General features: G+C 63.5%; 1 protein-coding gene across 1 annotated transcript; it reads right to left on the minus strand.

The window, feature by feature from the left end:
- Positions 1-1,216: 1,216 nt before the first annotated feature.
- Positions 1,217-12,681, minus strand: NATD1 (N-acetyltransferase domain containing 1). Its single transcript, XM_032499068.1, has 3 exons — positions 12,425-12,681; positions 5,147-5,265; positions 1,217-3,906 (listed from the first exon to the last, which is right to left on the minus strand). The coding sequence occupies exons 1-3, from the start codon at positions 12,528-12,530 to the stop codon at positions 3,790-3,792; spliced, it is 342 nt and encodes a 113-aa protein (XP_032354959.1). The 5' UTR covers positions 12,531-12,681; the 3' UTR covers positions 1,217-3,789.
- Between the last annotated feature and the right edge of the window lie 208 nt (positions 12,682-12,889).

Consider the following 12,889-nt stretch of genomic DNA (forward strand, 5'->3'; position numbering starts at 1 on the left):
ACTGCCCTGGTCAGCGGGACAGGGTCGAGGTGATCACACAGGCCCTGGGGTCAGCTGGGAGAAACTGTAGATCCAGCTCAGGCACAGGCCCAAAACCAGAGCATCTCTGGCGGCCAGAATCTCTTCCTGTCCTGTAAATACCAGGATGATACAACTGAAATGCACCCCTGCTTATCCTGCAGGTAAGGCTCCTGAGTGGGGCTCACAGCCTCCCCACACCACTGACGCGAAGCGGGCACAGAGCTGGAAGGAGGGGGACCCCGAGAACCGGGGTGGACTCGGCCTGGGGAAGGGCCGCACCAACTCCTGCTCTGACCCAGTCTGCATGCAGCCAGGCACCTACGTGCCCCAAGGCACTCTACCATCGAGCGCCCGCAGCACAAGACTGAGCCCACCCCGGCCCCCCAGACATCTCTCTCCCTACATGGACACGGAGACGCAGGAACTGGCTGGAGGCCCCTGTCCCCTTGCCTTCCAGCCACATGATCTGCAACCTAGTGACCCTTACCCTGAGCCTCCATTTCCTAATACCTGGTATCTCATGGCTTCTGGGGAAACGTCGGAGGGCCCGGCGACGGCAGCACCCCTCCTCCCTCTGTTGGAGCAGCAGTGTAGCCCCCCAGGCAGACCAGGAGAAACACATCCCATCCAGGGGTCCCTCGGACTCCGTGCTCCGTGCAGGAGGCTCTCCATCCTGTGTGTTCCCAGCCCCTGGCCTGCGTGGGGGCCCTGCCTCCCCTCACTGGACCAGAAGCCCTACAGGAAGGCTTTCCTAGGGGAGACGGACATATCCAAGAGCATCAGCTCATGCGACATGACAGCCTTTTCCTGGACATCCCACCTAGCTGCTCCCAGCGAGGCGAGCCCACTGGGAGCACGATGGTGGCCTTAGAGGGGCCTGCACCTGGGAGGAGGCGTGGGCCTGGGCAGGGAGTGTGGACGGCACAGCTGGCGGAACCCCGAATCCTGGCAGCACCTGCACCCTTGCTTCCCCTGCTGCCAGTCACACAGCAGCAGGGCTGAACCGCAGGGTCACAGGTCAGGAACCCAGAGCACCTGCCAGCCCAGCCTCCTCCTCCTCCTCACCCCTGTGGGCACACGACCTTGCTCTGCCTGTTTCCTCATCGTAAAAGTGGGGCCACCAATCTGACAGTGGGGGCAGGGGTAGAGTGGGCGGCAGGGAGCGTACTTGCCCTCCTAGAAGCAGGCCTTGAGCCACACTGGGTCATATCTTTTATTGAAATGTATGTCATGCAACCCGTCCGGAGGCCAGCCTGGCCCAGACGCCACCTGTAAGAGGTCCTGAGTCGGAAAGGCACGAGAGTTCCCACCTATTTTGACTGGGCAAGAAGAGAAACCCACAAAGTGAGGCGTGGCTGGTGAGCACGGGCCTTTGGGGTGACCTGCTGCGAAGGGGCCTGGGTGAGTGTCCCCCAACCCTACCGGTGGCACATGAACTGGCCCATGTAACCTGCCCCCTGATCGAGTGTGCCGGGAGGGACGGGGCCAAGGCTGAGATGCCAGACAGGCTGGGTAGCACCGGGGACAGGCCAGCCTTGGTGGGATGGGGTGAGCTGGCAGAGGTGGGCTGGGGGCTCCAGGGTGTTGCCTGCAGCGGCCCAGCTGGCCTGGGAGAGGAGGCTGTTACTGCTGCCCGAGGGTTGTGTGTTTGTGTGTGTGTGGAAGGGGGCAGCGGCATTTTAAGGCAGCCCAAGGCAAAGAGGCCAGGGTCGCACCTGCAGAAACTGGGGACAAGCTGCCCCTGGGGTCGGGCTGCACGTCCCAAGACTCACACAGTCCCTGGTTCAAGTACTAAGTGTTTTGTGTGGATGCCTCCCAGGTGCAGCGAGTCACCTGCTCTTGGAACATGGTGGGGTTCCCCCCAGCCGGTGCCACCTGGCCCTCCTCTCCTCAACATGCTGCTTGCCCTGGGGTCCCCGTGCCACTGCCGCAGGGCGCCTCCTGTGGTCACCTCTCCCCAAGGGCTGCCAAGGGCTCGGCTCCCGCTCACTGAGCTACTGGAGAGAAGTCTGCTTGACGGAGTCTGTGCTGAACTTGGGGAGGGATGCGTGGTGGGGAGGGGGTGATGCGGGAGACAGTGGGAAAAGGTCCAGAGCCTGGTAGGGGGTATCTCCACTCTCAAGCCCACAACCCATTCTCTTCCTAAACTGCGCCAGAAAGGGGACACCCCTGGCCCTGGAAGGGACCCTGGCAGCTGAGCCTATCTCCTGCTGGCACGGTGGGGCTTCCCCACCTCCCCCAACAGCCCTCTGCAAACAGAGCTGGGAGCACGGTGGGAAGGAGGGGGGGTGCCCTCAGTCCTCTCTGGAATTCTGGAGGCCAGAGTGGGGCTGGGGGGTGTGACATGGGAGAGGTGAGGGTGGGGTGCTGAGGATGTGACTTGCGGGAACGTGCAGTGGAGCTGCCCTGGCCCTCGGTGGGAAAGATCTGTGCACGAGCGTTGCACAGGCTGCTGTACCACAGGCCGCTGTGGTGCTGGGGGGCTCAGTGCCAAGACTGGGAGTGGACAGGTTAGTGGAAAAGGGACACAGGCCAACACGTGCTGAGTCAGGCAAGGGAGGGGTCCCTGTGGCAACCAGCCCACCCCTTTAGAAGCCTGGAGGGACCACCTCTCCTCAGGCGTCCACCATTAACTAATGTCCCAGCCCCAAAGGGACTGACTCCTGGGCTCCCCTCCAGCCCCACAGAGAAGCACTCATGGAGCTGATATCCTGAGCCCTAACTAGCCTCCAAAAGGAAGGCCCCAGAAAGGCTGGCCCCATAGAACAAAGGGGGCGCTCCCCAGGCCGTCTCCAGGAAGGCTGGTTTGGGAGAGGCCCCAGGACACCTGAGCTCACAGAAAGGGAAAGACTCTGATGTCTGGCTCCACAGAACCCTTTCTTCCTCCTGAGTGGGGAGGATGGTTCAGTGGAGGACGCTCTCCTCCCTCCCACCCCAGCTTGGAAGGGTCCTGAGAAAGCCCACCCACAGGGGCACCAAGAAGCCAGTGAGGGGCAGGGACCTCAGTGATGCCCAGGCTGGAAAGGGGAGGGCACTGCGGGTGGGGCCTGTTTCCTGCAGAGCTGACAGATGGGGGGATAAGGAGAGACACCAGGCACCCCATCAGCCTGTCTCCGGGGCACAGCTCCACACTTAGCGTCCTGCTGTGTGTGTGTGTACGTGTGTGCGTTGTGTGTGCATGCACATGCAGCTGAGCCTGGCCGGTGCCGAGTGCACTGGCTCTTGGCCTCGCTCTGCAGGGAGAGCGGCCCCATCCAGGCCAGGCACGTGGCTGCAGCAGGGGCAGCACGGTGGTGGTCACGCCCACCCAAGAGGACACCCTGGGAATCGGCACACAAGACTCCTTATTGCTCGCCCAGCCAGGAGTGCCCTCCTCTGCGGAAAGGACCCAGACCGGGCAGGGCTCCAAATCAGCCCCTCAGAGAGTAGGGAACAGCAGGTGGGACCCAGATGGGCCAGAGGGACAAGCTGCTGGGTCCCGGTCCTGGCTAAAGGCCCTCCTTGGTCAGGCGGGACCTGAGAAGCAGAGTGCTGTCTGCAGAGTGGAAGCAGCCCGGACCACAGCCGCCGGGCCTTCCCTTCATCACAGCAGCTGGCCCACTGCCCATCCACAGCCAGCCTCCTCCAGGGGCTGCAGACCAGCGTCCTTACAAAAATAACTCTGAGTCTGTCCCCTGCAGGGACCAGGATTCCTGAGAGCACGCAGAGGCTGGGGCCAAGGCGCGGAGGGAAGGGCGGGCAGTGGACTCCCACCCCGTGGGGCCGGGGCTACGGCTGCAGGCGCTCCAGGTACTGCGGCAGGGGGTTCTCCTTGACGTACTTCTGGATGTACCAGCACGTGACGTGGGCCTTCAGGTCCTCCTCCACCACGAAGTCCAGGGCGGCCTGGTGGTCAGGGCAGAGAGAAGAGCGATCAGTGCCCACAACTGGCACCGTGGGCTCAGGCAGGCTTCGGCTTTCCCGCAGGGGCAGAGCTGGCTGCCCCCCGCACCTGTTCCCCTGGGTCTGCGGTGGAGGCCAGAGGTGACAGTTGGGAATCGAGGCAGAGGAACCCCCAGGGAAGAGAATGAGCCAGGGTTGGATCCACCCTGGGAGAACCTGCCCCATGGTCTCCACAGCCAGCCAGGGTACCCACCCCAATGCCTCTTGTCCACTCGTCCTTCACGGGACACCTCCTCCTGGAAGCTCCCCTGGTTGGCCCCCAGTGAGATCACTTCATGGGGATCCCAAGGCAAGCACCAGGGGGCGATGGGGGTCCCCGGCAGGTCTGGTGCACCTCCCTGCTCCCAGTGCCTCGCACACAGTGGCGTCTAATACACGTGTGCTGAAGCAAGTGGAGGACAGCCTCGGTGGGGCTGCTGACCTGACGGAAAGGAGGCTGCAGGGCCGAGCGCCGACGATGCAGTGCCTGGGCTTCCTGGTTGCTGTCTGACCACCCGGCCCCCCTCCACCGCGGATGTGTGCCTCGCTGCCTGCACCTGATCCCTGGGTTTCAACCTGAGACCCTCTAGTGACAGGATTCCAGGCTCTTCTCCCACTTTGCAGATAAAGAAACTGGAGGCCGTGGGTAAGCATGGGGGCTTACCTCCTGTCACCCAGGAACCAACTCTCGGGGTTTCCTCACCGGTGATACCACAGACGAGCTCACAGGTGGCCGAGTAAGAAAGACAAGGACATGGGGGCGGGGGGCGGTGTGGAGGCAGGAAGAGCCGGCCGACGGGGAGCCTGGGACCCAGGAGCCGCCTTCAGAGGAACTGAAGCTCCTCCCTGCTCCAGGCCCCAGGCCCTTGTGAGCCCAAGCCTGAGCTCCAAGCAGCCTGGGGTTTGAGGTGCTCCACAGATGCAGGTGGACACGAGCCAACTGACTGAACGCCCACTTTCCCACTCGTTCAACGAGGGTTCACGGAGCACCTATCATGCGCTGGGTGCTGGGCCCCGGTGGGTGAGGCCTGGAAGCCCAGCGGGTGTCAGTGGCCATGGAGGCTGGGGCCCAGAACCGCAGCCATGTGGGAGGAGCCGGCGTGGGCAGCAGAGGCACACAGGGGCCGTCCACGTTCTGGCTGAGAAACAGGCAGCCAGGGCAAGGTCTCCTCTGGGCTGGTGGGGGCAGCTCCTACGCCCCTACCTTGGCGAGGTGCTTGGCAATGCCGCGCCCACGGTAGGCGTCGGGAACCTCCGTGTGCTGCAGGTCCACGATCCGCTTGCCCACGTACTCGTACAGCAGGACCGCCCGGTCGTGACATCCTGCGGGCAGGGGGTGGGCAGGTGAGGCCTGGGTGGAGGGTCAGGGGCTGGGGCTGCGGCTGGAATAACCTCTCTGCGCCTCAGTCTCCTCATCCGTCGGGTGCGGATAGAACGGAACTCCCCTCACTGGCGTGTTTGGAGGATTAAAGGAGGGGATTTCCGTACAGCGCTCGGAACAGCGCCCAGGGCGCTCCAGGCCTCTTGTGGGCTTCTGCTGCTTTTGTCAGGCCCAGCCCAGGCCCCTGGCATCCCCTCCAAAGCCCAGCTCTCTGCGTCCCCAAGGGTCTGGGAGACCCAGGAGTAGACAGTCCCCACCTAAACCACAGCCTGCAGAGACCAGAGCAGCACCACCCGCCGGACCCCGTGGAGGATCACAGGGAGCGGCACCAGTGTCCACAAGGAGGTGACACTGGGCACAGGTGGCAGGAACCGGCCTCCACGCCCTCTCAGGCCTGGAGCTCACCGTCTGCCGCCATCTCCTGGTGAAGGAACACTTAACTGGGGTTCCTCCAACACAGTCTTCAGGTCCCCATCTGCCTGCCTGTCCCCCATTTGCCTGCCAGCCATCCGTCCATTCCTGTTTCCCTCAGCAAGTGTTTACGCAGCCCCAGGCTCTGTTTCTGGAGAGGGGTACACAGCCACAAACAAGCCAGACAAAGAGCCCTGCCCTTGCGGAACCGCCTAGAGGAGCAGACAGAGCAGACAAGAAAAGCAAGTTAATGGTGGGGCAGGGAGGGGGTGCTGGCCGGCGGGAGGAGGAGGAGAGGGAGTAGGTCCGTGCTGTCTGGGGAACAGCCAGTGCGAAGGCTCTGAGGCAGCGATGGGGCAGGTGCCTCTTAAGCCCCCGTGGGCTGGGAGCCACGGGAGGGTCCTCGGCAGAGGAGGGGCGGATGAGACTTGTGGCTTCACAGGATCCTCTGGCGACTGTGAGGACACATGGGGGGCAGGAGCAGGCAGACAAGTGGGTCGGCTGCCCTGGTCCAGGTAAGTGACGGTGTGGGCGCTGCCAGGGGAGACGGGGGAGCGGAGAGGGATCAGCTGCTGACGTTGTTTTGAAGGTGCAGCTGGCAGGATGGGCTGGTGGCTTGGACGTGGCAACAGAGACGAGCTGAGGACAACTCCAGGGTTTCTAATTTCAGGGAGTTGCAAGTGTGAGAAGGGAAAATAAGCTGGGCTGGGGTCGTCGGGGGAGCCCTCCCAGGAGAAAACCTCTGAGCTGAGAGGCAGCTGGGGAGCAAGGCACCAGCTGAGGGAAGAGCAGGGGAGGGCTGGGCAGAGGGCACAGCCAGTGCAAAGGCCCTGAGGTCACAACACACAATTCACCCTGCCCCTGAAAGAAAACAGGTCAATGCCAGCTGTCTCTCTCTGACCTTCAAAAGCAAGTTGTATCTCACGTTTTTCACTTAAAGGCACATGAGGGCTCGTGCCTGAACGCTGCCAGTCTGAGGTGAGCCTCCCAGGTGGGGACTGACAGGCTGAGGGGTCCAGATGGCCAGTCCAGGCTCTCACAGCCCCGGTGAGCAGGCCTGCTGGTTCTCCCCAAAGCTGCAGGAGTGGGGCTACAGTTCCCGGCCCCACTTCCAGATGGGGAACTGAGTGCCAGAGATCCAAGTCTCACAGCACGTCTACAGTGAGCCCCAGACCCCAAGCCCAGGCCTCTCCTCTGCTCTGTCCCCAGGCCTCTGCCTGGGCAGCTCCCTCTGCCTGGAATACCCTTCCCCCCTCAAGACCAGCTGAGGGGCCTGGCACCTCCTCCTCGTGGCCTGACTGTCACTCTGCTGGCCTCACCCACCACCTGGCCATCGCGACCTGCCTGGCTGCGCGACACGGGACCCACGCCTGCTGAGGCTGATTCGGCTGGCCCAGGACAGGAAAGCAGAGTCACCAGTCACTGAAGGGGCTGCCTGCCTGGCCCGCATTTAATTAACCAAAACTCACTGAGGGCCTGGTATGTGCCAAGCAGGGTGTTGGGTGCCGGTGTCAGTGAAGAGAATGGACAGAATGCTCCCTCATAGAGAGACAGATAATGAATATGGTTTTAAACAACAGAGGACTCGAAGGGGATTAGCTGGAGAACCAAACAGCAGGGAAGGGGTGAGGGGAGAGAGGACACACAGGGAGAAGTGAGGGATCCAAAGGGACATGTGGGGGATGGGCCGTCCACTGGGAGAACAGCAGGTGCAAAGAGCCTGAGGTAGAATGTCCGGGCAGCAGCAAGGAGGCCGGCAGGGCTGGGCCCCATGGGTGGGGGAGGGAGCCCCTCTGGGGGCCTTGCAGGCCCCTGGGCAGCCCTGTTCGCACTGTTGCCATCTCCGCAGGGAAGGAGGTGGGGGCCTGGGGCCCTCGCCAGTGTGCTCCTGTTCTTCTTGGAGTTGCCACTTGGGCCAAATACAGGCCAGATCCCAGGATGGCCTGGGAGATTCTCTGCCCTGCCCCACCCGGCCGGCTCCTGGGGGGCCACACAGGCTTGGTCACCACCATGTCCCCAGAGCCCAGCCCAGGGCAGACACCCCAGAAACACCTGGCCCACAAACCCCTGCTGTTCTCTCTCTGCCAGACACACTGGAGGAGTCGGGGGCTGTGGCTCCTGGTACACCCAGCGCCCTTCCCAGAGCCTGGCCCCGCACCCTGGGGGAGACCAGGATGAGAGCAGGTGCATTTGCACTTGCGAGGCCGGGCCCAGCCCTCTCCACGCACTGGTCCTCCCGAGAATCTCACGTTGTGGGTAGGACCCTTGCAGCCCCATCTGCAGGCAGGGAGACGGGCCTGAGAGGCAATCGCATAGTGCAGTGGTGTGTGCAGTTGGCTGGGGGAAGCGGGGGGTGGTACTTAGGAGGGTCTTCTGGCTGGAGGAGGAACAGAAGGGCTGCCAGGGCTGCGTGGGATGCATGTGAGGAGGGAAAAGGCATTAATGACCCCCCTCCCTGTGCCGGACTGGGGAGGAAACGGACCCAGCGGACAATCCTGGAGCACCTGCCTGTGGCCCTGTGGCCCTGTGGCCCAGCACGGCAGAGACGGCCACCCCCCCCCGGCTCAAGCCAGGATCCTTGGGACGCTCCTTGTAGCTTGCTCAGACTCTGGTCTGATACTGCAGTAGGCCCATGGGCATAACTTTCAAAACATGCCTGGAATCTGGCCCCTGTTCACATCTCCCTGGGCCTCCTGGATCCTGTGCCTCCTTGCTCAGGGCTCTGGTCTGGCCCCACTGGCGTTCTTGCTGCCTCTCCCATACACCCGCCTCTATCGGCTGCTCCCTCCGCCTGGCAGTCCCTCCCCCACTGAGCCTCCCAGGGTTGGCTCCTGCTATTCGCTATTCGAGGTTGAGGCCACGTGTCACCCCCAGAGCCCCCCCGACCGTCAGCAGAAGGTCAGCCTCATCCCAGGCACCACAGCCACCCCGTCTCTGGTCTCTGGGCCCATGGATACCAAAATCTGCACTCACGGGTCAGGGGCTGGACCCCAGGCCCTTCTCCCAGCTGGGTCAGTACTTGCCACATGGGGGCCACAGGGACAAGCCAAGGCAGGGAAGGGCCCTGGGTCCAGTCCCAGCTCTGCCAGGTGACCTCAGACCTCACTGTCCTGGGGCAACTGCTACTTCCCTCCTGGGCTCAAAACCACATCAATTTTACAGGCTGTGGCCAGTTTTGAGAAAAGTTAAAGCATCTTGGCTAATGAGGGGCCTTCTCTGGGCCTCTCCACCCTCGCTTCCTCCACTGGCCCCAGTCCAGTACCAAAGGCCCCAGCAAATTGCCAGGGAAGTGGTCACCGAGAAACGGCCCTCCCTGGCAGGCAGGGAAGAGCAGCGGGGGTCCTGGGCGGGAGACGGGGGGGGGGGGTGTCTCCGCAGTGGGTGCTGACAGACTGCCCTGCCTGCACCAGCCCTGAGGGGGGCCAGCAGTCAGAGCACCTACTGGGCAGGCGAGGGCACTGAGGCAGAGGCCAAGCCAGAACCGGGTCTGCCCCCTCTGGGAGCTGAGGAGCAGAAGCAGGAGGAGCCCACTGGCTTTCTGGGCGTCTCCAGCTGCAGAGCCTGGTTTGCAGAGGGGCCGCCTGCTGGTGGCTCAGAGCTGGGAGTATGAGAGGGCAGACCTTGGGCCGCCCAGGAGAGCCCACCCACCCACCCAGCTGGTCCCCTCCCCACAGCAGGCATCCCCCGTCCACCCTGCCCAGGTACCTGCTCCAGCATATATCCCAGGATGCTGCCTGGGAACTGGGATCTGAATGCAGGAGGTCTGTGGCCTCTGGGGCCTCAGTTTCCCCATCTACAAATGGGGGCTGGGGAAGACACTGAAAGCTCTGACAGGACCCTCTTCTTGCGGCAAGTGGGACACTTAGCCCTGACTGAGGGAAGAGGGGAGGCCGCCCAGGGGTGGGGGCTCAGTTCTGGCTTAGCAGCCCACTGGCTGTGTGCCCTGGTCTCCCCACTGAAGAAATAGGGATACACCAGCTAGTGTTTCAGAACCTGGATTTGGGGGCCAGACAAGCCGGGGGGCCGGCGTCCTCCCACACCCCATCCCAGGCCTGTTCACACTTCCGTCAACGGTGGTCTGGGGGCTGGCCATTTCTCCCCACCCCGGCTCACACTGCTGGGACTAGCACAGCGGCCACCACCCTGCTCCTGCCCTGCCCTCAGGGCAGCCAGAGGGAGCCTGCGACATGCTGTCCTCCTCTGCCCAGCACTCTCCCAGGCACCCACCTCACCCAGAGTCAAAGCCAAGTGCTCACAATGCCCTCTGCTGCCCCGAGCCACCAACCTCCGAGACCTCCTGATGTCCTCTGCCGCACGTTGCCTGTTGCCGGGCCTCTCTCCATGTCCGTCCCCTCCCTGCTGCTCCCAATACACAGCAGGCACACCAGGGCCTTCGCACTCGCCGCTCCTGCTACCTGGCGTGCTCCTCCTGCTGGAGCACCCTTCCCTGCCTGCTTCCTGGGCAGCCCTCCCAGACACCTGACCCTGAGCAGCCTTCTCTGATGCGCCGGCCCTCAGCTTGTTTCTCACCAGCCTGGTTCTCTAGGGCGCTCTGTCTACATGGAATAACCCACGGAACACAACTACACGTGATAATGTCCACCGCCCCCTGGACGGTCCGTCCCACGAGTCCCCGGAACCTAGAATGACGTCTGGCACACCAGGCGCTGAATGAGCACTTGCGGGGGAGTCCTGGTCCTTCTGCCTCCAAGATGCAAGACCCCGGTCGCGTAACGGTCTCGCTGCCTCAGTTGCCTCCTCTGTGAAACGGACAGAGCAGCTTCCCCTCACCCTGCCCAGCGATGCCCGGTGATGCCACGTGCGTGGGGCCTGCCCAGAGCCCAAGAACTGCATGCAGACTGCCGCTCAGCCCTCTCGCCTCCCCAGGACCAGAGCTGGCTGGAGGCCCATTGGGCACAAACCCACCCCCTGGAGTCATGGTGCTACTCTGCCTCTCAGCCTCAGTGTCCACACCTCTCAGTGGGCACAGTGAGCCAGACCCTGGGGCCGCTGCAGGTCAGGAGCCACCGCAGCAGGCCGTTCCCCTGCCCAGCAGAGGCCCAGGCACAAATGACTCCTCTCCCACCTCCCTACATACCCCAAGACCAGGCTGGGCCTGGCCGCACAGCCTCCATCCTTGCAGGCTGGAGAGGAGCTGCTCGCTGGGTGTGGCTGGGGACCGGGTCCACCTGACAGCTGACTATCTAGGCAGTGGGTGACAGAGGGACCAAGGTTAGAAAGCTGGCTGGGCACATCCAGCCCTGACCACAGCCACCTGTAGAGGACCTGTAAAGGGGTCCTTTGGAAAAGAAAAAAGGAAAACCCCAAACATTCCTTTTTTCCTGTTTGTGTGTCTGGGGCCTCCATGGGAATCAGAGGCCTCTCTGGAACCTCAGAAAAGAGAATTTGAAAAGCCATGAGGGCCCCCTTGCATAAGAGCAGCCAGGGCCCTGAGTGTCAGGGCCAGTGGGGCCACGGTCAGCACCAGGCAGCAGGACCTGCCTCAAGGTGGATGGAACACGGTGTCTGGTTCTGGCCTGACTTTGCAAAGTGGCAAGTCACTCCCTTCCTGCGGTGGAACCTCAGTTTACTCCTCTGATGTGGGGTGGTGATGCCAGCACCACAAGGACATTGTAACAGGGATGTGCTGGGACCCTGGCTCAATGCACTGCACAGCCCAAACAGGCGTCCGGGGGATGTCCGTGCTCCAGGCCCCAGCCCCTGTCCTCACTCTGCCCCAGCTCACTGCCTAACCCCGGGAAAACGGTCTCTTTTCTGGGCCTCTGCTTTCCCTTCTCAGAAACGGGCAGTGTCCTTACAGGCCCTTTCAGCTTGGACAGTGCGACAGGGGGTCCAGCTGGGAGGAAAGAAAAAGTTATGAATGCAGAAGACGTGGGATACAGGGAGTTCAGTTGTCCATTACATAATTCTGCGTTCCACCCCAGACCTCTCAGGTGGAGGGAGTGTGGGCTAGTAAGTGGTAGAACCTTTCTTTACAGGAAATGAGGACTTGACTTTGCTTTCTGGCTTAAAAAGTGATGAGTCCACGTCTACCAGCACTTACTACCGGCCACAGGCGCTGTGCTGAGCCTTTACTCCTACGGGCATCTCATCCTTACAACCAGCCAGAAGTTATGCACTGATGTTATTCCCGCTGTAGAGATGGAGAAACGGGGGCACAGAGATGAGGCAACTTGGCCAAAGTCTCACAGCCGCCGGAGTCTGATGGTGACACCATCCCCCGTCCCGGCCCCGGCCCCGGCCCCGGCCCCCCCCCCCCCCGGGCAGGAGCCCCTCTGTCGGTTATCGGTCAGCCCCAGGTCTGCCCAGAGGACTCTTTCAACCCCCTCCGTGCAGAAAAGCAAAGGTTTCCAAGGCAGCCAGAAGCCACTTAACACCAGGGAAAGGGGAGGTCGCGGCCCAGCCGCTCCCCAGGACCGCAGCAGCAGCCCGGAAAACAGCCAGGCCGAGCAGGTGCGGGTTCCCCAGGGTCGAGGCGGGACCGGGGCTGCCCGGCGCCGCCTCCGCCTCCCCGGGGCCCGGTCCGCCCCGGGTGCCCAGCATGGGCGCGCCTTTCCCGGCCGCCCGCTCCCGGCCAGCGCACGAGTGCGCCCCCGGCCCGCGCCCAGCTGGGGGCACTCGGCGGCCCGGCTCCCGGGCAAACAAAAGGCGAGGCGGGCCCCGCGTTACCGTTGAGCCGGACGGAGAACTGGCGGCGCCGACGGTCGTGCTCCACGCGGATGGGGCAGCCCTGCTCCAGCGTGCCCGGCGGCAGGGCGGCCGGCGAGTGCGCCATCGGCGCTCGGCCCGGGCCGGGGGCGCGCGGCGGGGCGGGGGGCGGCGGGGGCACGGAGCCGGCTCGGCGGGAGGCGCGCGCGGACCCCGCACCGAGGGGCCGACCGCAGGCGGCGGCTCTGAAACTGACACTCGGCGGCGGCGGCGGCGGCGGCGGCGGCAGCAACAAAAGGGGGGGCAGGAAATCAGCTGTGCGGTCACGTGCGGCGCGCGGCCAGTGGGCGCGCGGCCGCTCTGTTTTGATACATTCCGTTCGGCTCTTAAAGGCGCCGCGCTCTGGGCCCTGGGGCCTCTGGCATTCGGCCGGCAGGCGATTTTGGGGCCCCCGAGGGACCCCTCCTCAAAAAGGTGCGACGACTT

The sequence above is a fragment of the Camelus ferus genome, chromosome 16 (genome assembly GCF_009834535.1).
Source record: "Camelus ferus isolate YT-003-E chromosome 16, BCGSAC_Cfer_1.0, whole genome shotgun sequence".
Classification (NCBI taxonomy): domain Eukaryota; kingdom Metazoa; phylum Chordata; class Mammalia; order Artiodactyla; family Camelidae; genus Camelus; species Camelus ferus.

What these genes read in the sequence shown, in the direction of transcription:
- NATD1 (XM_032499068.1), bottom strand. Translation starts at nt 12,530, where the DNA reads ATGGCGCACTCGCCGGCCGCCCTGCCGCCGGGCACGCTGGAGCAGGGC. An exon ending in GTTCTCCGTCCGGCTCAACG is followed by an intron (nt 5,266 to 12,424) that starts GTAACGCGGGGC and finishes CCCTGCCCGCAG; the next exon opens with GATGTCACGACCGGGCGGTC. An exon ending in TTGCCAAGCACCTCGCCAAG is followed by an intron (nt 3,907 to 5,146) that starts GTAGGGGCGTAG and finishes CCTGACCACCAG; the next exon opens with GCCGCCCTGGACTTCGTGGT.